The 27,461-nt window shown below is 40.1% G+C and overlaps 1 protein-coding gene across 2 annotated transcripts in view; it reads left to right on the top strand.

The window, feature by feature from the left end:
• sparta (spartin a) overlaps window positions 1-27,461 on the top strand; it is a 36,888-nt gene that overhangs the window by 4,595 nt on the left and 4,832 nt on the right. For both annotated transcript variants that reach the window (XM_080197481.1, XM_080197482.1), the window contains exons 2-7: window positions 6,093-6,937; window positions 8,165-8,362; window positions 11,991-12,120; window positions 16,959-17,153; window positions 19,801-19,959; window positions 24,897-24,987. In XM_080197481.1, the coding sequence (XP_080053607.1) occupies window positions 6,095-6,937; window positions 8,165-8,362; window positions 11,991-12,120; window positions 16,959-17,153; window positions 19,801-19,959; window positions 24,897-24,987 (1,616 nt within the window). In that variant the 5' untranslated portion in view covers window positions 6,093-6,094. The remainder of the gene's footprint in view (window positions 1-6,092; window positions 6,938-8,164; window positions 8,363-11,990; window positions 12,121-16,958; window positions 17,154-19,800; window positions 19,960-24,896; window positions 24,988-27,461) is intronic.

Here is a 27,461-nt window from a genome sequence, read left to right as displayed (position 1 = left end):
CCTTTTGATTGGAACCTTTATCCCTTATTTCTACGGCCCAAATTGAAAACTAATGATCAGTATGATACGTGGGGAGCTGATCTCGAGCACTTAAGTATATTTCCACATCTACTTCAACTGCTAAGAAGTTGACATACTAGATTGAAACCCAGGTTTTTTTTGCAAAGACTGAAGTTGAAGTGTCTCGGGGGATGTTCCTTTAAAGTAGCTTAATGCTGAATAGTGCTAAGCTGCTTTATAGTTTCAGAGACAGTGTAACATGGAGAACAAATGTAGTCATTGTGGATAGTGGCATTTCCTAGTAATCCTAATCATATGATGTTTTGTTCACAGGATATCACAATCAACTTTTGTGCTCTTTTTTGCAGTCATTCCTCACAGCCTTTTTATAATAGCAATTAGCCTGTCCACCCCCAAATATTGTTCAATAATACATGCTGTCTTAGAGAAATGTCACCATCAGAGCTTCTTGTAAAAATGTTTTTGTCTTTTAAATGATAAAATTCATGCTTGGTGACCTGATCAGAGCTCATAGATTAATAACCATTACAATATTTTTATATTTGCTATTTTTGGTGAATTGAACTTGTGAAAGTGCTGTTTGTACTACAATAAAACAACACTGAAAGTTATTTTAATTCTTTTATTTTCACAGTAATTTAGTTGCAGAGTTAATGTAAGCCTACTTGTAACGAATAAATAAGTAAACTTGTTTATAAGCTGCTTTACTCCAGCTAGGTTATGTCAGTGGATGGAGCAGTCCCAAGCCAAATGCTTTTGCCATGCTGCAGATATGTTTATGGATGGGTGTCAAGTTATTTGTTAAGTTTCTCTCAACTCCTTCCAGTGAAATATTGTCACCTCACAAATCCAGACCCATCTTTCCCAGAATTCCATTTATGGCCTTCCAAGCAGGTTACTGCTCCTGCCACCATACTGAAGCAACTCTTTGCATTACAAACTGCATCCCATCTGACTGTTACATAAGAACATAAGAACATAAGAAATAGGAGCAGGAGTAGGCCATCTAGCCCTTCGAGCCTGCCCCGCCATTCAATAAGATCATGGCTGATCTGTCGTGGCTCAGTTCCACTTTCCCGCCCTCTCCCCATAACCCTTAATCCCCTCTCTTATCAAGAACCCATCAACCCGCTTCTTAAAAATATTTAGCGAGGCAGCCTCCACCACTTCAACGGGCAGAGAATTCCAGAGATTCACCACCCTTTGAGTGAAGAAGTTCCTCCTCAACTCCGTTCTAAACCGCCTCCCCTTTATCTTGAGGCTGTGCCCCCTAGTCCTACTGTCTTTTTTGAGCGGGAAGAGTCTCTCCACCTCTATCCTATCCATCCCATTCATCATCTTATACGTCTCAATGAGATCTCCCCTCATTCTTCTAAACTCTAACGAGTACAAGCCTAGTTTATTCGGCCTCTCCTCATAGCTCAATCCCCTCAACTCCGGTATTGTTTGTCCTCATTCTTCTCAATCTACCTGCCGTCTTTGCACAATTTCATATTATCCTCTTCTAATGCATCTTGCGTTTCATCCATTGTATTAGAGAGCCACCAAAACGTTAATGAAAAGGCGGCTCCCTGTTGGCTGGGATTTCTGCTGAATCCACCCTGTACCCTACAAAACCTGTGGCAGGGATACGCTAATGGCAGTACCAGAAGATCCTGCCAACAGAAAGGGTGGGAAAAACCTGCAGTGTGTCGTGGAACATGCTAAACTGTAAAAAGCAAGTTGTAATAATTTTGCATATTATAACTTAAATTCAATTAATTTAGTCGTTGTTTCTGGTTATTCTAATCAGTTTTGCTTTGGAATTCCTGTTATCTTCATCTGGTTTTTATAATTCATAAATGCCAGTGAGCAGTACAGCTCAGCATTCATTAATTGAATAATCAAGTGTTTCTAAAATATTTAAAGAATGCAGAAAATCATGACTTGGAAGTAAGTTGCATGTTAGAAGTCAGCTTTTTACTGATCGTAATCATTTTGGATGCCAGCCTGATCTCTTTCTAAGTAGATTTTACTGTAATGTTTTTGGGCCACTAACTCGACATGTACATAATTACACAATCTACTTGAAGTCATAGTGACAGTTTTTGCTCTGTGTTGTGGGATTACTGATGACGATTGGTAGTCCCTTGAACCAAGGAAGATGTTTGCTGTGGATTACAGCTTGTGCGGTAAGAACCGGTGTGTAGATCTTTTAAGATGGGGAAGGCTATTGCACTGCAGGTTCCACATGGTTCTGGCTGACCTGGACACTCTCTGCTCTTAATGCCTCCCATAGATGTATCAGAAGGATTTGCGGGTTGATAATCAAGTTGTTTGGCCATGTTATGAACCTTCGGTGGCCACCAGATCCTGGAGTGGGACTCAAGCCTGGCACTTCTGGCTCAGAGTTAGGATGTTACTACACTGCCACAAGATCTGCCCTTGAGATTATTAGAAATCAGTCAGCATTTGAAAGACAAGAATTGTTTTACAAATGAGTTATCCCAACTGCTAGCAATTTGGCATGGCTACTACTGGTCTATATCTTGCCCTTCATTTATGTTGAGTTCATATTTCACAACCATGCTCAACAGGCCCCCATCCAGAACTACTTATTCTCTTTCAGATGCTTACTGCTGTGCATTTCTGCAGTTTCTATTTGTATTGATATTAATAGTGTGGATTAAACTATATGATAAAATACTAGAGGGTTTAGCTGTTAGTTGGGAGGAGGTGAGTAATTATAGTTGTTATATAATTGATCTTTGGAAAAAGAGGCGTGCTTTCGAAGCTTGCTGGACTCAACAGATTTGCAAGAATACCAGATCTCAGGGAACAACAAATTATACTGCATGAGAAAAAGATGCTGATCAGTCAACCTGTCTGGTTTGAATGTAAACTAAAGCTTGACAGTTCACTGGTGCTTTCTTCATGGCAACACCTCTACCAGAATCCACGTGTCAATCAAACAGCACCTTCTTTTCATGCAGTAGTTTTTCCCTTTGGGATGTGGTACTCTTGCAAATCTTTTCTCATTGAGTACAAGGTGAAAAACTTCAAAAGCATGCCCCTTTTTTAACAGCAATACTCAAGTTCTGTATCAAGAGACTATTTGTATGATTATTGATTAATTGAAATTGTACATAATGAGCACATGAAATGAAACACCCTTATCCCCAAAAAGCCCAGACATGAGACAAATTGTGGTTATGATGACTTTTCATATCCTGGGGATATGCCAAAGTGAATTAAAGCTAATGATTGATGTTATGTTATCTATGCATATCTAAATTTCAGAAGCCAACATTGAGGTATATAACTAGTTAATCTGCTTTAGTAGTGACGGTTGAGGGTTACATTTTTGGCAAGATACAGCAAGATCTCTCTGCCTCTTGGTGAAAGTGCATGGGATTTATTATGTCCATCTGAACAGGCATGTGGACCTTCAATTTAATATTTCATGTGACAGATGGAAGCTCTGATAATGCAATATTCCATCACTACCATACTAGATGTCAGCCTAGATTACAGTGTTTGTGGGAATTAAATCCACAGCCATCTAACTGTCAGTACAGCCAATGAATTATATGACATTAATGATATGGTTTTAGTGATTGGAATAGGATGCAAGGATGTTGAACGTTGTAAATTAGGTCATGATTGCACTCATTCTACATGTAACTATAAAGATTCATTTTAGAGAAGGGGTAAATAGGAAACACGTACTTGAGTACCAATAAATGTAATCCATTTATACACAAACAAACTCGTCTTAAGTACAAAGGATGCATGGGAAGGAACATAGGAAAGCTGTCCAACCCCTTGAGTCCTCTGCTATTTAATTGGATCATACCAGATCAGTATCTCTATTCAATCTACCCACCTTATTTTCATACGTCTGCCTAACAAAATGAAATTACCAATTTCAGTTTGAAAATTTTCGATTGACTTTTCCTGAACAGCTATTTTGGGGTGGAGTAATAGTTCAGATTTCTACTCCTTGTGTGAGAAAGTACTTTCTAACATCACTGTGGATGGATCACTTCAATTTAAGGTTTAACCCCTTTGCACTACATGCCCCCATCACTTTTTTCTTTCTATCTACCCGGTTTACTCACTTGATCATCTTAATATTAAACTTAAGAAATAGGACCAGGACTAGGCCAAACAGCCCTTTGAGATTGCTCTGTCATTCAGTAAGATCATGGCTCTTCAACTTCCATCTTCCCACACTAGCCCAAATTGCTTGATTCTCTTAAAGATCATTAGATTTTTTTGGATATTTTCCTGAATATACTTGATGTCAGAGCATTCTCAGCTCCCGGGTAGAGAATTCAAAGATCCATAACCCTTTGAGTGAAGAACCTTCACCCAATCTCAGTTTTAAGCGACTGATGCCTTATTCTAGGATTATGGTTCCTAGTTCTAGAGGCCAGGGAAACATGTTCTCAGCAACCACTGTATCTTGTCCAGATCCTTCAGAATTGTGTCCCAGTGAGATCGACTCTTGTTATTCTACATGACAGAGAACATAGGCCATATACACAACGTCTTCTCAATAGAGAGTCTCCTTATCTAGGAATCAGTCAAGTATTCTCCCTTGCGAAAGATCTCAAATAGATTGCCCCTTAATTTTCAGTACTGATCTGTGAAACCTGCCCTCAGTGTTGTAACAGTATCATTCCTGTGAATCTACGTTGCATCCTATGAAAGGACAATACTGTCATGCTTGAAGAATACTGGCCAGAACTGAATGGAATACTTGTTGTGTTCTTTCTCATTGTAAGATATCTTCCACCCCTATTTAGAAGAAAGGCCAACAATTTTTAGAACGTTTACATTTTTATTATGCATATGCCATGAATATTTAGTGGCTTCAGTGCTGGAACTTCTAAATCTCTGCTCATCCATGGTTTCTAGCTTCTTGCCATTTAGAAATGTTTTTGATCTGTCTATCTTGGATTCTAAGATAAACTTGCATGTTTTCACATTCAAATCTATCTGCTACGGTTTTGCCCACTACGGTAATCTCGCAATGCTCATTATAAAATTCTGCTCCCTACCTAATTTAGTGTCACCAGAAAGCTAATGTGAAGCTCTTCTCCTTCATCCAAGTCACCCATAAATATAATGAAAAACTGCAGTCTGACAAAGCAGCAAGCTACACTCAATAGCAGATTGGAAAACACGTTGAATATTTTCTGTCCACATGTACCTTTATAAGAGCTTTTATGGTTTGCTGGTTAATCTTATTACAATCAAGTTTAATTAACTTTGGAGTACAGGGAGTCATATTCTGCAACTGAGTACCTATCATCCTTCACCACTATCTTTCACTCCCTGCCAAATTTCTTTCTAAGCCAATAGAGAGGCAGTCATTTTTAAGTTCCTGTTGGGTGCCTTCTAGAAATCCCATATAATTTTCATACACTTCCAGTAGTATATGGTGAGTTCTGTCTTCTGACAGATCAGTCATTCATTTGGCCTTGAGGATGTTGGCGCATGGATTATACAGGACTCTTTACTTTTTGTTTTTTCATAGGTTGTGGACATCGCCAAGATGCTGGCAAGGCCAGTATTTATTGTCCACCCCTAATTGCCTTTGAGAAGGTGGTGGTGAGCTGTCACCTTGAACTCTTGCAGAGCATGTGGTGTAGGTACACCCGCAGTACTGTGCGGAAGGTAGTTCCAGAATTTTGACTCATTGATAGTGAAGGAACAGTGATAATGTTTCAAGTCGGGATGATGTGTGGCTTGGAGGTGAACTTGCATCTGTTGCTGTTGTCGTCTAGGTGGTAAAGATCACTGGTTTGGATGGTGCTGCGGAAGGAACCTTGATGCATCATGTAAACACTGCCATTGGTGGAGGAAGTGAATGTCAAGATTTGTGTGTTGAATTACATGTAGTACATTTTGCATTGACCTGAATACCTTTGATGTATTTATAATGCATTGAACACTAGTGAACTGAAATGGGATAAAATGTAATTCAAGGCAAAAATGGGAGACACTTACATTTGCTTCAAGTTGTATTCTTAACCCAAATGTGTGAAATGTTTCCTTTAAATGTGTTACTTTATTTCTATTAGATATGGAAAAACGCAACCTTGCAAATATGAATATAGCTGAAAGCCTTAATCGCATTAAAGAGGAATATAAAGAGGCATTTACATTTGTTAATAAAGGACTCTCTGCAGATGAACGTGGTCAAAAAGAAGCTGCAAAGCAGTATTACAGGCAAGGAGAGAGGCATTTAATTAGAGGATTGAATATTCCATCAAATAGTCCAGAATGTACAGGCCCCCAGTGGGACACAGCACGTCAAATGCAAAATAAAATGAGTGCGACACTAAATAATATACAAACAAGGTTGGCTATTTTGGAACAAGAAGATGACTCAATGGCATCTAATCAATCAAACCAATCTTCTGAAACTCCATTACCTGATAACCCTAAAGCTGAGTCAAGGCTATATCCAGCTATACCAAAATGTGAAGAGAAATCTTCAATGTTATCAAAGCCTCAGTCTGATCTTCTGTCTTCTGCCAAGAATGTGAGCCCATCTACTAATGGAAGCTCCTCCAGGACAGCTGCTAACTTGTCACTGGATGCTCCATTTATTTCGAATGAGCTGCCCCCTGTGTATACACCTGAGGCTGTAGAAGGACATATGACCATTTCCTATGGAACTGAATCGGGTGAGTTTGCCGTTGTTGGTGATGAAATCTTTGGACAAAGGACTCACCCGCCTCCAATGGAATCACTTGGTGTAGATGCATATGAACTCATTTTAATTGAACAAGGAGTGCAGATGTTTTCTGTAACACCTGATGGGCAAGTGAGTGCACCTTCATATCCAGGATATCTCCGCATTGTGACGTTTTCTGATACAGAAACTGCTGGAGCGCAGAACAGGCCACCTTCTTTCCTGCAGGTAAGATTTTTGTTTAGTTAATTGCAGAATTAAGTTATTGGTACTCTTAAATGCCTACTGTTTATTTCTCTCAGAATTTGATTTGAAATGAATTTTGAAAAAATATTGTCAAATGAGTAATGTAGATCTTTGATGTTTTAATATGTAAGATGAGTAACAAATCAGACTTGAACATTTTTAAATTATTTTATGGGATGTGGGCATTGCTGGCTGGGCCAGCATTTGCCCATCCCTAATTTTCTTTGAGCTGAGTGACCTGTCATTGAAACCATTGAAGAGTTAGTCACATTGCTGTGGGCCATGTGAAAGCCAGATCTGTTAAGGATAGCAGACTTCCTTCCCTAAAGGGCATTAGTGAACTAGAGTGATTTTTACAACCACTGACAGTGGTTTCATGATCACTTTTTAATTCCAGATTTTTATTTAATTAAAATTTCACTGTCTGCCATGGCGGGACTCAAACCTGGGTCCACAGAATATTACCTTGGATTTCTGGATTACTAGTCCAGTGAAAATACCACTACACTACTATCTTGTAACCTTTTACCAGACATACTTTGTTTAACCGTTTGGAAATTACATCAAGGATAATTTTCTCAAATAGCAGCAGAAAATCTTTGAATTGTTACAACACAGAAGGAGGCCATTTAGCCTGTTGTCTGCACTGGCTCTCCATTTTCTTGCCTTCTCCCCATAATCCTGCAGGTTCTTCCTATTCATAACAACTGATGGAGGAAATAATAGTAACACTAAGCCTTCTTTTTAAGTTGACTGGCATAAAGTGAATATGTGCAAACAAATGAATAAGAAAGTTTAAATCTAGAGTTTGCGATAAGGTTGCATTTTCTGATATAGAAAACGTATGAAGAAATTTCAGAATTTTGGAAATTGACGAACTGCTTCAAAACTTTTTATTATACATTTTTTTTAAGGCTGGGATTAAAAGAAAACCATGGAGGATATTTACAGTGAGGTACGACTGGCATGTGGAGATAATGATTGTGGCCCCTCATGAGAGCTTGATCACAGATAAGGTGTCTTTGATCATCAACTTGTTTCAAGTGTTACTTGAAAGAGAGAGGGTGTAATTGTCTTTCATGTACAGGTTGTAATACAAGGACAAATTGAAGGGCTATTGAAATGATATTCTGTTATAGTTCAAGGATCACAGTAGATAGGCATAAAATAAAATACTATTTTCCATTCTGTATTGTATTTGTTGTCTAGGTTTGTGATTGGCTGTACCCGCTTATTCCTAGCCAGTCTCCTGTGCTGCAGTGTAACAATGGAGTCTACATGTTTCCTGATGTAATGTCACAAGATCCTAATGCCTATGTTGGAGTAGTGCTATCGTCTGAGCTGCCAGCGTCTGATAGAGAGCACTTTGAAGACTTGTTGAGACAAATGACTTATTTAAAGGTCCAGGTAACTTTCAGGGATTCAAAGAATTGACTGAAATTGCATTTCTTTTGCTATGTAAATTTTTAAGCACTTGATTAAATTAATGAATTTTCAGTTATTTTCTAAATAAGCATGCCAGAGTTTGGAGAGTGTGTTAAATTACCATTAGTTTGTATGTGAAACCAGTTTAACACTGCCATCTAATTGTGGGGAAAGCATTATTGCTAAGCAAGTAAAATAGGTAAAGAATGTCACAAACATAATCTAACTTGCCACTGAATTGATCAAATATATAGATAAAAGGTTGCTCAATTTGTTGATTAGGGTACTAAGTAACTTGGCCATATAGACCAGAGAAGAATTAGAAAGTTTCTGTGCAAAATGCTTGATGGATATGAGGTGAGAATAGGACCAGGTTTGACCATGATGTTTCTTTATTACATGACAACACTTGGGGGCATCTAGACAGATATTTTGAGTTGGGTATCTGATGATGCTTGGTCTTCTCTGAAGACTCAGTATCATTGAAAGGGCAGAGCAGAAACTTGAGGAAAATTAAAAGATTTGTTGCTTTTACTAACAAACCATTAATTTTGCCTCGAGGATTAGAGTTTGGAAGTGTGTACAGAAGAGAAATTCCCTCTATTTAAAAAAAATTGAGTCGGATAGCATATAGCAATATATCACACAAAAAAAGGAACTATAAGCAAATGAGTGCACTGTTCTGAACACACTGTTCTGAGCAGTCGGTGACTAATGGAGTGCCCCAGGGATCGGTGCTGGGGCCTCAGCTATTTACCATTTATATAGATGATCTGGAGGAGGGAACCGAGTGTATGGTGTCGAAATTTACTGATGACACCAAGATTGGTGGAACGGCAAATTGTGCGGAAGGTGTGGAAAGTCTGCAGAAGAATCTAGATAGGCTGGGCGAATGGGCCAGGAACTGGCAAATGGAATTTAATGTTGGCAAGTGTGAAGTTGTCCACTTTGGTAGGAATAATGGTAGGAAGGAGTATTACTTACATGGCGAAAAACTGCAGCATGCAACGGTGCAGAGGGACCTCGGGGTCCTTGTGCATGAGTTGCAAAAACCCAGCCCACAGTTGCAGCAGGTGGTCAGGAAGGCAAATGGGATGCTGGCCTTCATAGCGAGGGGGATTGAATATAAAAGTAGGGAGGTCTTGCTGCAACTGTGCAGGGCACTGGTGAGGCCGCAGTTGGAGTAGTGTGTGCAGTTTTGGTCGCCGCACTTGCGCAAGGATATTTTGGCCTTGGAGGGAGTGCAGAGGAGGTTTACTAGGCTGATACTGGAGTTGAGGGGGTTGAGCTATGAGGAGAGGCTGAATAAACTAGGCTTGTACTCGTTAGAGTTTAGAAGAATGAGGGGGGATCTCATTGAGACATATAAGATGATGGATGGGATGGATAGGATAGAGGTGGAGAGGCTCTTCCTGCTCAGAGGACAGTAGGACTAGAGGGCACAGCCTCAAGATAAGGGGGGGGGGAGCGCAGTTTAGAACGGAGTTGAGGAGGAACTTCTTCACTCAAAGGGTGGTGAATGTCTAGAATTCTCTGCCCGTTGAAGTGGTGGAGGCTGCCTCGCTAAATATATTTAAGATGCGGGTAGATAGGTTTTTGATAGGCAAAGGGATTAAGGGTTATGGGGAGAAGGCGGGAAAGTGGAACTGAGCCACGACAGATCAGCCATGATCTTATTGAATGGTGGGGCAGGCTCGAGGGGCTAGCTGGCCTACTCCTGCTCCTATTTCTTATGTTCTTATGCAACCTAGGAAAATACAACATAAATACATTGAGAATTAATTTGACCCACTTGTTGGTGTTCCTTTATTCAAATAAGCAATTTTTTGATTTTTTTTAAAAACAAATTCAGTTTAAGTAAGAAATATGTAAGAGATTGTACAAGAATTATGATGACATATTTACAGAGTACAGACAAATTTGAAGACTTGAGAAGACTTAAAAAGGTATGCAAATATGAACTTGTACATGTACTAATTTCACAAACTTAGTGTTTTCATGATTGAGCTGTCCAGTTGTCTCATTTATGGTCATTTTTCTAGTCTATTCCACTTAGTAAATTCACTGGTGAGTTTGTGAGCAGTGCAAAATTATTAACCAATTAAATGGTATGCATTCAAAATTGAATGACTCGAAATCAGTTTATTGTGTGGTATGGTAACAATAAACAGAAGAATGGTGAATTTTATAGCCATTATTTATATAATCGTCTGGAGTTTGCACATTCTCCCTATGTCTATGTGGGTTTCCTCCCACAGTCCAAAAATGTATAGGTTAGATTGACTGGCCATGCTGAATTGTCCCTTAGTGTCCCAGGATGCATAGGTTAGAGGGATTAGCAGTTGTGGGGATAGGGCCTGGGATGGATTTGTTGTCAGTGCAGACTGAATGGGCCAAATGACCTCCTTCTGCTCCAGTTTTCTCCCGGAGTCCAAAGATATGCGGGTTAGGTGGATTGGCCATGCTAAATTGCCCCTTAGCATCAGGGGGATTAGCAGGCTAAATACATGGGGTTGTGGGGATAGGGCTCAGGTGGGATTGTTGTCAATGCAGGCTCGATGGGCCAAATGGCCTCCTTCTGAACTATAGAATTCTATAATAGCTTATTTCAGCTTTTACCCTTCTGTTAGAAATGAATCCTTTAAAATAACATAGTTGCTTTGATTTTATAGATCAGGTTAACAATAGACTGGCATGCTGAAGTGTAGAAAGGTTTAATTTGAAGCAAGAAAATAGAAAGTAGGGGGAAATGCAAATGGGAAAAAATACAGATTGTTAACAGGTGATAGAGAATGGGGATTCATTGTAATATGAGAATCCCTTGAGCAGGCTCCTTTTATTTTCACTGAGGTTTGCATAGAGATCATAACTCGGGTAAATTTGATTGAAATCTTGACTGGACCAGGTCTTTTTGTTTACAATTTAGATGTGTAAGCAGTTTACATTGTGAAAGATCTATGTGAGGACAATATTCGAAAATGCATTTCAAAGACAAGGGAGGTTTCAACTTCGGGGACAGATCTTCAGAAAAAAAGAAAAGTTGGTGTGTTTGTGTGCACACGTGTGTTTTATTTTCTTTAATTGCAAAAGACATTATTATTCAATCCAGACCATGGAGTGATAATGTTACAATCCTGGGTTATGCTATCATACAATTAGATATGGGATTGTGGGCCAAAATCCAGACTGCTAAAGGATTCTATAGAAACTTTACAATTGTCCTCAATTTTTAATGCAGATTGGTATCTCAGCCTTGTGGAATAACCATACACATTGTAGTCACCAGGTCTTTAACATCATGGCAAGAGTCTGAGGCAATTGCCTTAACAAAGACCGAGCACCTAACTACTAGTGGGAAATGGGAATTATTTTGCAATAAACACACAAACAGTTTAAACAATCTAACTCACCTATGGTTTTTAATGTCAATGCAGGGGGATGATTCCTGTATCTTTTAAGTGCTTTTCATTCTGATTTATCATGCTTTTATGTAGAAACGTATTATCCCCGAAGACAAGGGATTGGTATGGCAGTTTTTGAAAGTGAACACTAGCAAGCAAATTATCTTGTGCTATAAAACTACTTGCATTTTACTAACTCATTTTTTAAGGATCCAGAAGCTTCTGCTGGTGAAATTAATTTGAGCCAGACTGTTCGGATTCACCATGAACCAGAACCTAGTATCCAGGAGAATGTTCTACCAGAATGGAGTGAAAAAATGGCCCGTGGAATTCTAACAGGTGAGTTAATGTACATAGGAGAGTTTACAAAACATTAATCTCACTATCAGGAATGTACATGTACATAAGATGATTTCCGGTAGAATTTTTCATGTACGCTTCAGGACCTGGCATGTTATTTCTGATGTAATGTGAGTTTACCCATCCCATATGAGAGCGATGAAGCTATTAGATCTGACTGTTCTTGAAAAAATTAGGTCATAGTTATGGTTGTAATATTTATATGTTTGTAAAATTTAAGGTACAAGTAACATTGATCATCAGTGGTCAAAATCACAAACCTACATTCTGAAATGTAGTTTGTAGTTTACTGCCCTTAACAAAATTGCTGTATTTGCTAAAATTCCTACATTGTGGATCATCGTGTATTGTTTTCAATGGTCAGCACCATGAACAAGTTGTTATTTGTCATGGTCTTGACCTGGCTATTTGAGTTGAGTGATTCTGACCACTGTCAGCATCCAAGCAAATTGGCTGAGTTGCATGAAAAAAAGACTTGGCTTGAGTAATATTTTCAGCACATTTTTATTTAGCATACAAATGGATCTACCTCACTAAGTTGATTTTTCTTGACACCCCAGCTTTGACTAATGCACTCTGCACCTCTCCATTCCTTCTCTATGTACAGAATGCTTTGTACAATGTGCAAGAAACAACACTTTTAACTGTATACTAATACATGTGACAATAATAAATCAATACTGAAAAAAAGCTTCAATTTTAGTTTTGACTTTTTCTGCCCTTCGTGCCTCTGTTTCTGGATGTCCTTAAGTGTAGCTTGTCAAAGTACACACTAGATATTGTTCTACAGGAGCATCATAAAATACTATTTTAATATGTATCTTCTCTCGTATGCAGAACTTGTTGATAGGATCTTACTAACTGGTCTTTTTCTGCCTTATGGTTTAAAATGCCCAAGTTGGATATTGAAGTGGTGAAAACTTAACTTTAGATTCAATTTCTTTCCTCACAAAACTTGTCTATAGCTGTTGGGAATTTCCATCATCCCAAGGTGAAAACTTCAAATTGAGCCCAGGTTTGAAGGACAGATTAATGCACCATTAATCTTTTATAACCATTTAAACATTAAATACCAATAAAATTGCTACTCTATGGTTTATTTTCTTTGTACAATGTCTTAGAAGTATTTTAACTGGATAAGAACATAAGAAATAGGAGCCAGGAGTAGGCCATCTGGCCCTTCGAGCCTGCCCCGCCATTCAATAAGATCATGGCTGATCTGTCGTGGCTCAGTTCCGCTTTCCGGCCCTCTCCCCATAACCCTTAATCCCCTCTCTTATCAAAAACCCATCAACCCGCTTCTTGAAAATATTTAGCGAGGCAGCCTCCACCACTTCAATGGGTAGAGAATTCCAGAGATTCACCACCCTTTGAATGAAGAAGTTCCTCCTCAACTCCGTTCTAAAACGCCCCCCCTTTATCTTGAGGTTGTGCCCCCTAGTCCTACTGTCTTTTTTGAGCGGGAAGAGTCTCTCCACCTCTATCCTATCCATCCCATTCATCATCTTATACGTCTCAATGAGATCTCCCCTCATTCTTCTAAACTCCAACGAGTACAAGCCTAGTTTATTCAGCCTCTCCTCATAGCTCAACCCCCTCAACTCCGGTATCAGCCTAGTAAACCTCCTCTGCACTCCCTCCAAGGCCAAAATATCTTTGCGCAGGTGCGGCGCCCAAAACTGCACACAGTACTCCAGCTGCGGCCTCACCAATGCCCTATACAGCTGCAGCAAGACCTCCCTACTTTTATATTCAATCCCCTTCGCTATGAAGGCCAGCATCCCATTTGCCTTCCTGACCACCTGCTGCACCTGCAGGCTGGGTTTTTGCAACTCATGCACAAGGACCCCGAGGTCCCTCTGCACCGTCGCCTGCTGCAGTTTTTCGCCCCGTAAGTAATAGTCCTTCTTACCATTCTTCCTACCAAAGTGGACCACCTCACACTTGCCAACATTAAATTCCATTTGCCATTTCCTGGCCCATTCGCCCAGCCTATCTAGATCCTTCTGCAGACTCTCCACACCCTCCGCACAATTTGCCGTTCCCCTAGTCTTGGTGTCATCCGCAAATTTCAACACCCTACACTCGGTTCCCTCCTCCAGATCATCTATATAAATGGTAAAAAGCTGAGGCCCCAGCACCGACCCCTGGGGCACTCCACTAGTCACCATCCGCCAATCCGAATAGCACCCGTTGACCCCCACTCTCTGCCTCCTATTTGACAACCAATCCTCTATCCATGCTAACACCCTACCCCCAACTCCAAGTCCCCTGACCTTCTGCAATAACCTCTTATGAGGTACTTTGTCAAACGCCTTCTGAAAATCCAGAAAGACCACATCCACCGGCTCTCCTCTGTCGACCGCCCTAGACACATCCTCATAGAACTCCAGTAAATTTGTCAGACACGACTTCCCTTTAATGAAACCGTGCTGCGTCTGCTCTATCAAGCAATTGCCTTCAAGATGCCTCGCAATTTACTCCTTAATGACGGATTCTAACATTTTACCTACCACAGACGTTAAACTAACCGGCCTATAATTCCCTGCCTTTTGCCTGGCACCCTTCTTAAACAACAGCGTAACATTAGCCGTTTTCCAATCTTCCGGCACTTCCCCGGAATCCAGCGATGTCTGGAAAATAACCACCAAGGCATCCACTATCACCTCCGCCATTTCTTTCAGAACCCTCGGATGCATTCCATCCGGTCCTGGGGACTTGTCCACAATCAGCCCCTCCAGTCTGTCGAGCACCGCCTCTCTAGTAACAGTAATGTCATTAAGACCCTCCAGTCCTACCACCTTTCCATCACTAACACCCGGCAAATTATTCACGTCCTCCTCCGTGAAGACAGAAACAAAAAAGTTATTCAATACCTTAGCCATATCCCCATCCCCTACCACTAGGTCCCCTTTCTCATCCTCTAAAGGACCAACGTTCACCCTAGCCTGCCTCTTCCTTTTTATATATTTATAAAAACTCTTGCTATCCTTTTTTATATTAAGCGCTAGCCCAGCTTCATAGTTTCTCCTACCCTCCTTTATCAACTTCTTTGTCAATCTTTGTTGACATTTAAACCTCTCCCAATCCTCTTCTCGCCCACTACTCTTAGCTACTCTAAATTCCTCCGCTTTTAATTTAACACTTTCCTTCACCTCCTTCGTTATCCACGGCTTATTACCTCTCCTCCTATAGTCCTTTTTGACCATCGGAATAAATTTCTGCTGAGCACCAAGAAAGATCTCCTTATAGATCCTCCACTGCTCCTCAGCAGACCCTCCCTCCAACGCACTCCCCCAGTCCACATTCGCCAATTCTTCTCTCATCCTACTGTACTCCCCTCTATTCAAACAAAGGACGCGTGTCTGGGAACCCACTTTCTCCTCCTCCATCTGCACCAGAAACTCCACCATACAATGATCACTCTCTCCAAGAGGATCCTTCACCACAAGGTCCCTAATTCTACCCGCCTCATTACATAGCACCAGATCCAAGATAGCTCGCTCCCTCGTCGGCTCCAACACACACTGTTCAAGGAAATTATCCCGGCAGCATTCCAAGAACTCCTCCTCGAGCCCACCGTGTCCAACATGGGTCGACCAATCAATACGCAGATTGAAATCCCCCATAACTACGGCCGTCCCATTCCTGCATGCCGCACTTATTTGCGCATTAACAGCCCGCCCCACCTCCAGATCATTATTCGGGGGCCTATAGACGACACCCACCAGCGTCTTCCTCCCTTTGCTGTTCCTAATCTCCACCCACAACGATTCCACGTTCTGCTCCTTGGCTCCAATATCATCCCTTGCTACCACCTTGAAGCTCTGCTGATTAAGGATAGCAACGCCCCCCCCTCTTTCCTCCTGCCTATCCTTCCTAAACACTTGATACCTTACGTTGGCATGAATGAAAGAACAGAACTAAACATAGAGTAAATAAATGAGTTATTGTAGTTTGGACTCTTCCCTGTTTGTGAAGACCATAGGCACCTGAAGTAGATTTGTTTGTAAGATGCAATGTATTGTTTTGCATGTAAATGAAGTGTATTGATTAACCAGCAATAATACAATGCTGTAAATTAACAATTGCCTGTTTAATCCACCTAATTTCCTTTTGATTGTGATAGTTGAGCAAATCCTTGTAGTTAATCTAACATATTTATTTGGTATTTGAACAAGTCATTTTTTTGCTTTCTGGACCTGTGATGCCTGTAATTTGGGGTTTCTGACTTTCTTTGAAATGCAAGGCTTTTAATGTGGACCTAATTAGAAGCTATCTTCAAGATGGCATGGTATATTGCCTTAATTGCAATGCACTAATACGTCTCCCTGAAAATATACAACCATTTAATGTCGAATGATTCTAATAACCACAATTTCCTTATATTTAGGTTTTCAAATCTGCCTTAATCTTTCTAGGTTGTGAAATTAACAAGTGAGGTTAATATTTGGATGGCTCTAACCCTTGAATAATTTGTCATTTAGTGAAGTGTTCACACCCTTTCAGTTGCTATTGTATTCTTATGAAATTTAACTTATTGGACTTATTGCCAGCCAAATGTCAAAGTATTTGGCATTCTGGTGTTTGCAGCTGGTTTGGGTATGTAGATCTTCAGAATCAGACTGGAAATGTTTGGACACTGCTTTTATATCCTGCATATTTATATGTAAGTAATTATCTGATTATGAAGGATGTTGCATTATCCCCTTTATGTAAGTGCCACAATTACTTTGGTTACATGTTAAGAGTATTCTGACTCATTCACGAGCAATGCGATGGGAAATTAATTAACCAATTCTTAAAAAAAATTTCAGGAGCTTCTTGGTTGAGCTGGGGTTTGGTTAAAGGAGCTGAATTCACTGGTAAAGCCATCCAGAAAGGCGCTTCTAAACTGAGAACACACATTCAGCCTGAAGATAAGCCTGCGACAGTCAGTCCAACAGTGGAAAAAGGACTTAGTGTTGCAAGACAGGCAACTGGAGGTGCTGTAAAAGTCAGCCAGTTCTTGGGTAAGCTAATAACCAGTATACAATATTTACATTCAGAAAGGATTGTTTATGAAGCTAAAAATGGATAAACAGTAAATGTTGACATTTAGAGATTTCTTTTCTGATTACTTTTCAAATAAAGGCTTCTGCCCTTTATATGTGCATTTGGTTAACTTGCAATGTAAGTTGTTATGGTTTAACATTAAGGAATAAAAATTCTTAGTGTAGCAGCTGAACTTGAGAAAATATGGTCAGAGGAGATTGGGGAGAAGAAATCTATTTAATATTGACTCCATTCTGTGTGGGTACTTTAAAACAGAAAATTTGAGCGGTGCCCTAGTAATTTTCAGAGCATTTTCTTTACACTGTACATTTAATTTCCCCTCCTTTTGCCTGGAAATCATTCATGTGTATTCCGTTCACCAGATTCTTTCGGTGCTCTGTCTGCTGTAAAGCAATATAATTTATAGTACATTTTTAATACTTAATTACAAGATTAGATACTTATCCAAACCTAAATTGAAATAAAAACAGACTTTTGAATGGACCTACCTTGCATTAAGTTGATATTTCTCTACACCCTAGCTATGACTGTAACACTACATTCTGTACTCTCCTGTTTCCTTCTCTATGAACAGTACTTTTTTTCTATGGGGCACAAGGAACAATACTTTTCACTGTATACTAATACATGTGACAATAAATCAAATCAAGAAAATGCTGAAATTACTCAGGTCTGGTAGTATCTGTGGGGAAGAAACTGTTTCTTTCTCTGTAGGTGCTGCCTCATCTGAGTATTTCCAACATTTTCTGTTTCTTATTTCCAATATCCTATGTCTGCAGGCTTCTGTTTTTCTTTCTTGGTCAAATTGAGCTGCTTATCCTCAAGAATGGAAACAATAATTTTATAGTGTTAACCAAAATGCATTGCCCGGTTTTCTGCAACTTTTAGAAAGGGGAAGTCTGCTATACAAAATAAAAGAGCTGGTGTGAACTTAGCCACTGGAATATTCTGCTTGCAATGCCCTCAGTCAATTCTTTCAAATATAGATACCTTCCAGCGAATCTGATTGGAAAAATAACAGTTCCACTTGACTCATAATTTCAGAAATTTTAATCTGCCCTAAGGCACATCTGGTCTTCTATCCCTTTAGTTAGAAAGTTGCTCTGTGTTCATTACCTTCCATTAGAAGTTATTGTTTACAATGTTGAAATCTTTGGCTGATATATTGTAGTTGTTTTCTGTTTGTTGCTCTATTCCAATCCATAGATAGTAATGCATGTGGGAACTGATTTTGGTTTATATACTGGTTTTGTAGACAAAGTGGACTGAAGACTCATGTATAGCATGTGTCCAGTGAACTGCTGAACATTTCTTCCATAGAGCCTGTTGTTATAGCTATGTCCTCTCTACGCACAGATTTGTACTAATAGGATTTTGATTAATGAATTTTTTTTTTACTCCTGTACTACTTTACAGGTCTCTGCAACTAAAATTCTTTTGCCAATGCATTGTCACACTTTGCCTCTGCAAGGAGGTGCACTGAGTTTTGCTAACTGCTTGCAAGACTGTGTAATAGACTAGGAACCAGATGTGAAGTAGGAAGGTTTTGTGAGCAGAGCTGAGGAGGGCATGCAGGGTGAGCAGAGACAGGAATGCTGCTTGGGGGTGATAGCAGTGCTGGGGAGGGGGAAGCTAGAATTATAGCAAAGAAAGCATTTAGAATTAGCATAATTTCAGTACCTTTGATTCACACCACCCTTGATCTCTCATGCTGTAAATGTCAGGAGTGTGCTGATTGGACTGACAAGTGGCAAGTAACATTTACACAAGTGCCAGGTAATGACCATCACCAATAAAAGGCACTCTAACCACTGTCCCTTGACATTGTGGTGTTACCATCACCGAATCCCCCACTGTCAACACATTTAGGGTTACCAATGACCAGAAACTCAGCTGGACTTGCTACATAAACAATGGCTACGAGGGTAGGTCAGAGGAATACTGTGGTAAGTAACTCCCCTCCTAACTCTCAAAAGCTTGTCCACCATTTACCCGGCACAAGTCAAGAGTCTGATGGAATACTCCCACTTGTCTAGATGAATGCAGCTCCAACAAGCTTGACACCATCCAAGACAAAGCAGTCCACTTCATCGGCACCATATTGACTCCCTCCAGCACTGAGGCTCCATAACAGCAGTATGTACTATCTACAAGATGCATTGCAGAAATTCACCAAAGACGCTTAGACAACATTTTCCAAATCCGCAACCACTTCCATCTAGAAGGACAAGGGCAGCAGATAAATGGAAATATCACCACCTGCAAGTTCCTTTCCAAGCCATTCATCATTCTGAGGTGGAAATATATTGCCATTCCCTTGCAATCGCAGGGTCAAAATCCTGGAATTCTCTTCCTAACAGCATTATGGTATGTAGCATTTCAAAAAGGCATTGCATCACCACCTTCTCAAGGGCAGCTAGAGATGGGCAATAAATTAATAAAAAATAGAGAAGGTCACAGCTTCTATTTGTTTGGTCCTTAATATGATTGTGAATGTACTCTAAATCACTGAGTTTTAACTTTTTATGTAAGTTAGGTTGTAGCCTCTTCATACAAGTTTACTCAGTAGTTGCATTTGTCTGTAATATTTTTTAAAATCCTCAGTTGATGGACTTTGTGCTGTTGCCAGTACTATTGGAAAAGAGCTTGCTCCACACGTAAAGAAACACGGAAGTAAATTGATTCCAGAAGCTATAAAGAAAGATAATAATTCAAAAGCCAATCTAGATGGAGCACTCGTGGTGGCAGCAAGTGGAGTTCAAGGTACATGTTGATCTATTTTGTTTTCATTTACTTGCGTAAGTAGTTAGAAATGTGTAATTTTAAAGTCATTTTAAATTCATAACTTATTGTTGAACTTGCAGAAATAATCAATTAGAAGTAATACTGATGCAATTTATATAATAGTTCGGAAGGGCATTATTTGGATTAGTGAATATCTTCAGTAACTTGAACATCACATTAAAGAACAGAAAAGGCCATTTGATCCATCAAAGATCTTTAATTAACCAAACTGCTTGCTGCCTTGTTGTCCCCCTTTTTCAGAAATGCGTCAGATTCTCTAAATCCATTGAAATGTATAGCATGGAAGGAGGCCATTTGGCTCATCGTGTTCACACCATTCAATAAGTAGTCAAACAGTCTAGAACATAAGAACATAAGAAATAGGAGCAGGAGTAGGCCATCTAGCCCTTCGAGCCTGCCCCGCCATTCAATAAGATCATGGCTGATCTGAAGTGGCTCAGTTCTACTTTCCTGCTTTCTCCCCATAACCCTTAATCCCCTTGCCTACCAAAAACGTACCTACCCGCGTCTTAGCGAGGTAGCCTCCACCACTTCAATGGGCAGAGAATTCCAGAGATTCACCGCCCTTTGAGTGAAGAAGTTCCTCCTGAACTCTGTTTTAAACTGCCCCCCCCCCCCCCCCCAAAATCTTGAGGCTGTGCCCTCTGGTCCTGCTGTCCTTTCTGAGCGGGAAGAACCTCTCCTCCTCTATCCTATCCATCCCTTTCATCATCTTATACGTCTCAATAAGATCCCCCCCCTCATCCTTCTAAACTCTAACGAGTACAAACCCAGTCTATTCAGCCTCTCCTCATAGCTGAACCCCCTCAACTCCGGTATCAGCCTAGTGAACCTCCTCTGCACTCCCTCCAAGGCCAAAATATCCTTGCGCAAGTGCGGCGACCAAAACTGCACACAGTATTCCAGCTGCGGCCTCACCAGTGCCCTGTACAGTTGCAGCAAGACCTCCCTACTTTTATATTCAATCCCCCTCGCTATGAAGGCCAGCATCCCATTTGCCTTCCTGACCACCTGCTGCACCTGTAGGCTGGGTTTTTGCGACTCATGCACAAGGACCCCGAGGTCCCTCTGCACCGTCGCATGCTGCAGCTTTTCGCCCTGTAAGTAGTAGTCCTTCCTACTATTATTCCTGACAAAGTGGATAACCTCACACTTGCCAACATTGTATTCCATCTGCCAGGTCCTCGCCCACTCGTTCAGCCTATCTAGATCCCTTAGCAGACTTTCCACACCCTCCGCACAATTTGCTGTCCCACTTATCTTTGTGCCATCAGCAAATTTCGACACCTTACACTCGGCTCCCTCCTCCAGATCATCTATATAAATGGTAAATAGCTGAGGCCCCAGCACCGATCCCTGGGGCACTCCACTAGTCACCAACCGCCAATCCGAATAGCACCCATTGACATCCACTCTCTGCCTCCTATTTGACAGCCAATCCCCTATCCACGCTAACACCTTACCCCCACTTATCATCCTTTGGTTTATACCCTTGTAGGTTATGGCACTTCAGTATATATCACAGAATTGTTAGGCCCAAGTATTTTTAAATGTTATTGGAGTTTATGCCTCTACCAATCTTTTGATCAATGAGTTCCAGATCCAACCACCTTTTTGATTGGAAAAGTTCCCTTGAATTTCCACTGTGCCCCTTATAAATCAATGCTGAATTGAGAGATGAGTCCTGCAACCAAGGAAATAGGGTCTTATCCACTTTATCTAGAGTATTCATAATTTTATGCACTTAATGAGGTCTCCACTCGGCCTCCTTTGTTCCAAAGAACACAACCCGAGTCTATCTAATCTTTACTCATAACTAAAATATTCCCATCCAGGCAACATCCTTGTAAATCCACTCTACCCTCTCTAGGATAATCACATCTTTCCTTTAATGCAGTGACCTAAACAGTACCCAGTACTTCAGTTGTGGCTTAGCTTGTGTTTTATGCAGTTCCAGCATAACCTCCCAGCTGTTATTATGTGCTGCAGCCAATAAAGGCAAATATACCATATATATTCCTGACAACGTTATCTCTTTGTCTAGCTGCCTTAGAAATTCGAAGCTATCACTCCAAGCTCCCTCTACACTTCAGTATGCTACCATTTATTATGCATTCCCTTGCTTTTATAGCTTTTCCCAAATACATTGCCTCGCAATTCTTCAGATTGAACTCCATCCACCTTACCAGTCAGTCCATTCATCTTGCAGTCTACAAATTTCCATTATCAATTTTTTTGTGCTGTCTGAAAACTTCTTAATCTACATGTCCAAGTCATTACTGTACAGCACCAAAAGCAGAACCCCATTGGAGACAGTATTCATGTCGCCAAAAACTCTTCATGTACTACCCTCAGCTTTCTCCCTCTGAGCTAATTTTGAATCCAGCTTGCCACTTTACCTTGGATCACAAATGGATTATTCATTTCAATATCCTTCCTTGGTCTATAGTCTTGTTATAGAGTCATAGAGGTTTACAGCATGGAAACAGGTTCTTTGGCCCAACCTGTCCATGCTGCCCTTTTTTTAAAACCTCTAAGCTAATCCCAGTTGCCTGCATTTGGCCCCTATTCCTCTGTACCCATCTCATCCATGTAACTATATAAATGTTTTTTAAAAAATAAAATTGTACCTGCCTCTACTACTACCTTTGGCAACTTGTTCCAGACACTCGCCACGCTCTGCGTGAAAAAATTGCCCCTCTGGACACTTTTATATCTCTCCCCTCTCCCCTTAAACCTATTTCCTCTAGTTTTTAGACTGCCCTACCTTTTGAAAAGATATTGACTATCTAGTTGATCTGTACCCCTCATTAGTTTATATATCTCTATAAGACCAGCCCTCAGCCTTCTATGCTCCAGAGAAAAAAGTCCCAGTCTATCCAGCCTCTCCTTTATAACTCAAACTATCAAATTGCGGTAGCATACTAGTAAATCTTTTCTGCACTCTTTCTAGTTTAATAATATCTCCCCTATAATAGGGTGACCAGAACTGTACACAGTATTCCAAGTATGGTCGTACCAATGTCTATTATCTACAATGTGAATGTCACGCTTCTAGATTAACTCCCTAATTTTGACTTGTGCCTCTAGAATTTATAAATTTTATCTCGATTGATTCTTTTTAATAAAATATTAATCACTTGGATCATCTGACAATCTGCTTTCCCAAAGACAAATTCCTTAATATTTCTGATACAGCTAGAATTGTTCTTGTATTTTCAAGTAAACTATGCAGTGTTTTGGTAATCAGAACTGCAGAGAGGGTTCCAGATGAGATCTTGACTTTCTAAATAGGACAAATAAGGAACAATGCAATCAGATTTAGAAGGATTTAGAGCTTAAGGGTTACTGCATTTAATGCAGCTAAATGTAATGTAACTTGTAAGGAAGCAGATTTGTATCTTATCTCCATTTACCACCTTGGGTCTACAATTCCATACCACCTTAGACTAATAAAAATCTTCTAATTTCAGCTTAAAATAAGTCATTGAATGAGCATCAATTACTGCTTTTCTGTTAGAGACTTCCCTGTTTCTACCACCCTTTGTGTAAAGATATGCTTCCTCATTCAACTGTTACCACCAAGATTGTTGACCTTGTATTTTAATACCCTGAGAATCTGTTTCTCTCATTATTTTCTCATTTCAACCTCTATAAACTGCAACTTGTTCAGAATGCTACTAGAGGATTTCTTATTTATTTGAAAGCTTTGTATTTCCAAGGTCCATGCTTGGCTTCATCAACTCCTTTTGAATCAACTTCATAATCCTTGTCCTTGTCTCCCAGTGTTATCATTGTCTTTTCTCCATCCTACATTAGTGACAAATAAAATATGCTCATTTGTGCACTGCAGTTTAAAGACCTTGTAATCTGTGCCTTGTGACTCATATAACGGTATTGACATTGTTATTATCATCCTGGGATGAGGTTATATGACTCTGCATGCTTGTTTATCAATCTTGAAGCCACTTGAGAGCTATAGATAATCAGCTGAGGAACATCAGTCCAAAGGCCCTACTCGCATCTTTTAATGTTGATTTATCTTTAACATAGAACACTCCAGCATAAACAGGCCCCCCGGCCCACAAGTTGTGCTGATCATCTCCATACCTACCAGGCCTACCTATAACTCTCAATCTCATTAAATCCCGTGTACTCATCCAGAAGTCTCTTAAAAGACCCCAGCGAGTTCACCTCTACCACCACCGACGGCAGCCGATTCCACTCACTCACCACCTCCGAGTGAAAAACTTATCCCTGACATCTCCTCTGTATCTGCTCCCCAGCACCTTAAGCCTGTGTCCTTTCGTAGTGACCATTTCAGCCCTGGGAAATAGCCTCCGAGAATCCACCCTATCTATACCTCTCAACATTTTATAAACCTCTATCAGGTTGCCTCTCAATCTTTGTCTCTCCAGGGAGGAGAGACCTAGCTCCCTCAACCTGTCTTCATAAGGCATGCCTCCCAATCCAGGCAACATCCTTGTAAATCTTCTCTGCACCCTTTGAATAGCTTCCACATCCTTCTTGTAGTGAAGCGACCAGAACTGCGCACAGTACTCCAAGTGGGGTCTGACAAGGGTCTTGTAAAGTTGCAGCATTACCTCCCGACTCCTAAACTCAATCCCTCGATTAATGAAGGCTTCTTGACCACATCCTCCACCTGCGAGGCCAGTTTGAGAGTCCAATGGACCCGGACCCCAAGGTCCTTCTGCTCCTCAACACTGCTAAGAGTTGATATTGTACTCCTTCATCCTAGAATTTTCTAGAATAGAAAATTTTAATTTTTTTTTGTTTCTTACTCAACCTTTGGTAGCTTTGCAGTCTCAAACAAAATTAACTTGCAAGTTGGGGATCGTGTCAAATCACTGCTTATGGTTCGTTTTAATTTGTAGGATTTGCAACTGTCTGGAATGGTTTAGAGTGTGCAGCCAAGTGTATAACCAAGAGTGTTGCAGCAGAGACCGTCCACATTGTGAAACATAAGTAAGCAGCTGTTTATTTAAAACAGAATTTATTGCAAATTCAGTTACAAAAACTGTACATAATTTGTTCTTAACTGCACTTTATCTTTTCAGACACAGGAATACAGTGACTTGCATTTCCAAAAAATGAAAAATTAAATTAAGCAGCTTAATTTATTTGAAATTGATTGCTTTAAACTAGCTTTCACCTTTTGGCATCAAGATCATTTTTGTGAATCATTTCAGGTGACTTCATTGTAACTGATTTATTATCTCTAATATCCTATTGATATAAACATGGTTCTCTTTCCTCTTACCCTGTTTTCTGTGGGAATTGGTCCACCCACATGGTCACTGATCTAATTTATTTAATAATGAAGAACACAATTCCAGTATTCCATTGACCTAATTTCTGCTGCCAACAGTATGAACTTTTGTTTGGATTATTGCCATTTGGTCTGTTTCCTCCTCATTCAGTAATTAGTCTCTCAACACCAGGTTAAAGTCCCATAGGTTTACTTGGTAGCACAAGCTTTTGGCATGTTGCCACTTCATCACTCACCTGATGAAGGGGCAATGCTCCAAAAGCTCATGCTAACGAGTAAACCTGTTTAACCTGGTGTGGTGAGACTATTTACCGTGCCTAACCAAGTCCATCGCTGGCAGCTCCACATCTCATCACTCAGAACATTGTACTCCGCCATAGGTTTGGAGGAGAGATTAATCAGATGTCTTCTATTTTTATTTGACCATTATTGCTAAACTTAGTTTAGCATTCTTATTCCAGATCTGGTTACTGCCAACTGAAAGATGTCACTATGGTTGATGGCTTACACTGTCTTGTGTGATACAGAGTTTTATAGACCAGGTTTTATCCTTGTGCACTGTTAACTAATCTCTCCAAGGACAGCATGGCAAAGTTACGACTACCCTTAATACTAAGTGAGAGAGAAGAAAAAAGAAATCATTTGTAGTTTCTGCTCCTCGCCAGAGATAAGTGACCCTGCAAGGAAGTATTCATGTTCCACTCTTGGGAGTAACTTTGCATGGTTCCAAATCCTATATATCCAAACTTAGCATTTTCAACAATGGTGTCCTTTGTTTGAATCTGTTTAGGATTATACATTCTGTTAGAGTGGCCAAATTAATGCGTGGTTCTTTATTTGAAGCTTAGCAACAAACAACAGCAAATAGTGTCTATTTACTTAAAGGGATTTCCTTCTAGCCTCCTAGAATAACCATAACTGTGCACATGGGGAGAATACTTGAACGTTATGCAATGCAGGGTTCTTGAAAATAACTCCTGTAGTCTATATAGTTAGTTCAGAAAAACATGCATTATAGTATTCACTTAGTTCCTCAGACTGAATTTCTTTTCCAATTTGATTTTGGTCTAGTCAGATTTTTTTAAAAGTTTGCTTGATCTGCACTTCGTCTCCTGTTTATGATTTCCATTCTATTTCTTCAGATCATGTCTTCATCCATCTAACATGCAGTATTCCACATTCATCCTCATTGCAGTAAATATGTCAACTATTTCTTATCCAAACTGTAGTTATAGACTTCTGGCCTCCATTCAATCCTAGTTTGTGTGATCTATGGAGTCTCCAAGCAATACATTGTGCACTTTGTAGGATATAATAAGGATATGATCACAGTAACTTGCAAGAGTTCCTTGAGTTACGTTATCAACCTCCTTAATGTACTGTCTATCAACCACGATAGCTGCAGCCATGCAGTTAGCTATCATGTGTATTATACTGGTGATGCCCAGTGCTACCCTGTAACTGGGTAATTCACATGACTTTTGCTGAGGGCTGACCTTGCTATTTCACTTGCCACATAATTGATGCAATCATGCCCAATAAAGTTGCTCCGCTCTCAGCCAGGATCACTTGATCTCCTGTACCTTTTCTCCGAACAAGTAACAAACCTAAGACTAATCCATTCTGAAATGCACTGTAGTCTACCCAGCCTCAACCACTTGGTCACTCCTTTTTTAAAAAGCATGCTTTTTGAAATTCAGATGGTGAGAAAAGGTGAGAATTTTGTTTTGCTGAAATCCTTGGTATGGTTATTTCCTTCCTTCCTTCACTCGCCTTTAAAAGATCCTTTTAGGTACTCCAAATCCATAAAATTGTGGTGCCTGAACCTGCAAATACTTCAAATGCATCTACTGTGCTCAAAAGCCAACTCAACAAGTTCTCCACTGAAGTCACAATGCCTCTAACCTTTGTGACTAATCAATTATTTTGGATGGATCAAGCCTGCCCTCTTACGTTCATTATCTCCATCTCCTTGTTGACCCTATCTAATGATAACCTTTTTACTATCTGTATTGGTTCCAATCAAATGTTTTACTGGGATAGATGAACCAACCCCTGCTTCTCTCATTCATAAGAACATAAGAAATAGGAGCAGGAGTAGGCCATCCAGCCCTTCGAGCCTGCCCCGCCATTCAATAAGATCATGGCTGATCTGTCGCTGCTCAGTTCC

Source organism: Carcharhinus amblyrhynchos, chromosome 10 (assembly GCF_965287045.1).
Source record: "Carcharhinus amblyrhynchos chromosome 10, sCarAmb.v2.hapA, whole genome shotgun sequence".
Lineage (NCBI taxonomy): Eukaryota > Metazoa > Chordata > Chondrichthyes > Carcharhiniformes > Carcharhinidae > Carcharhinus > Carcharhinus amblyrhynchos.
The sequence above is the reverse complement of the archived record's forward strand: the minus strand, read 5'-3'. Positions and strand labels throughout refer to the sequence as shown.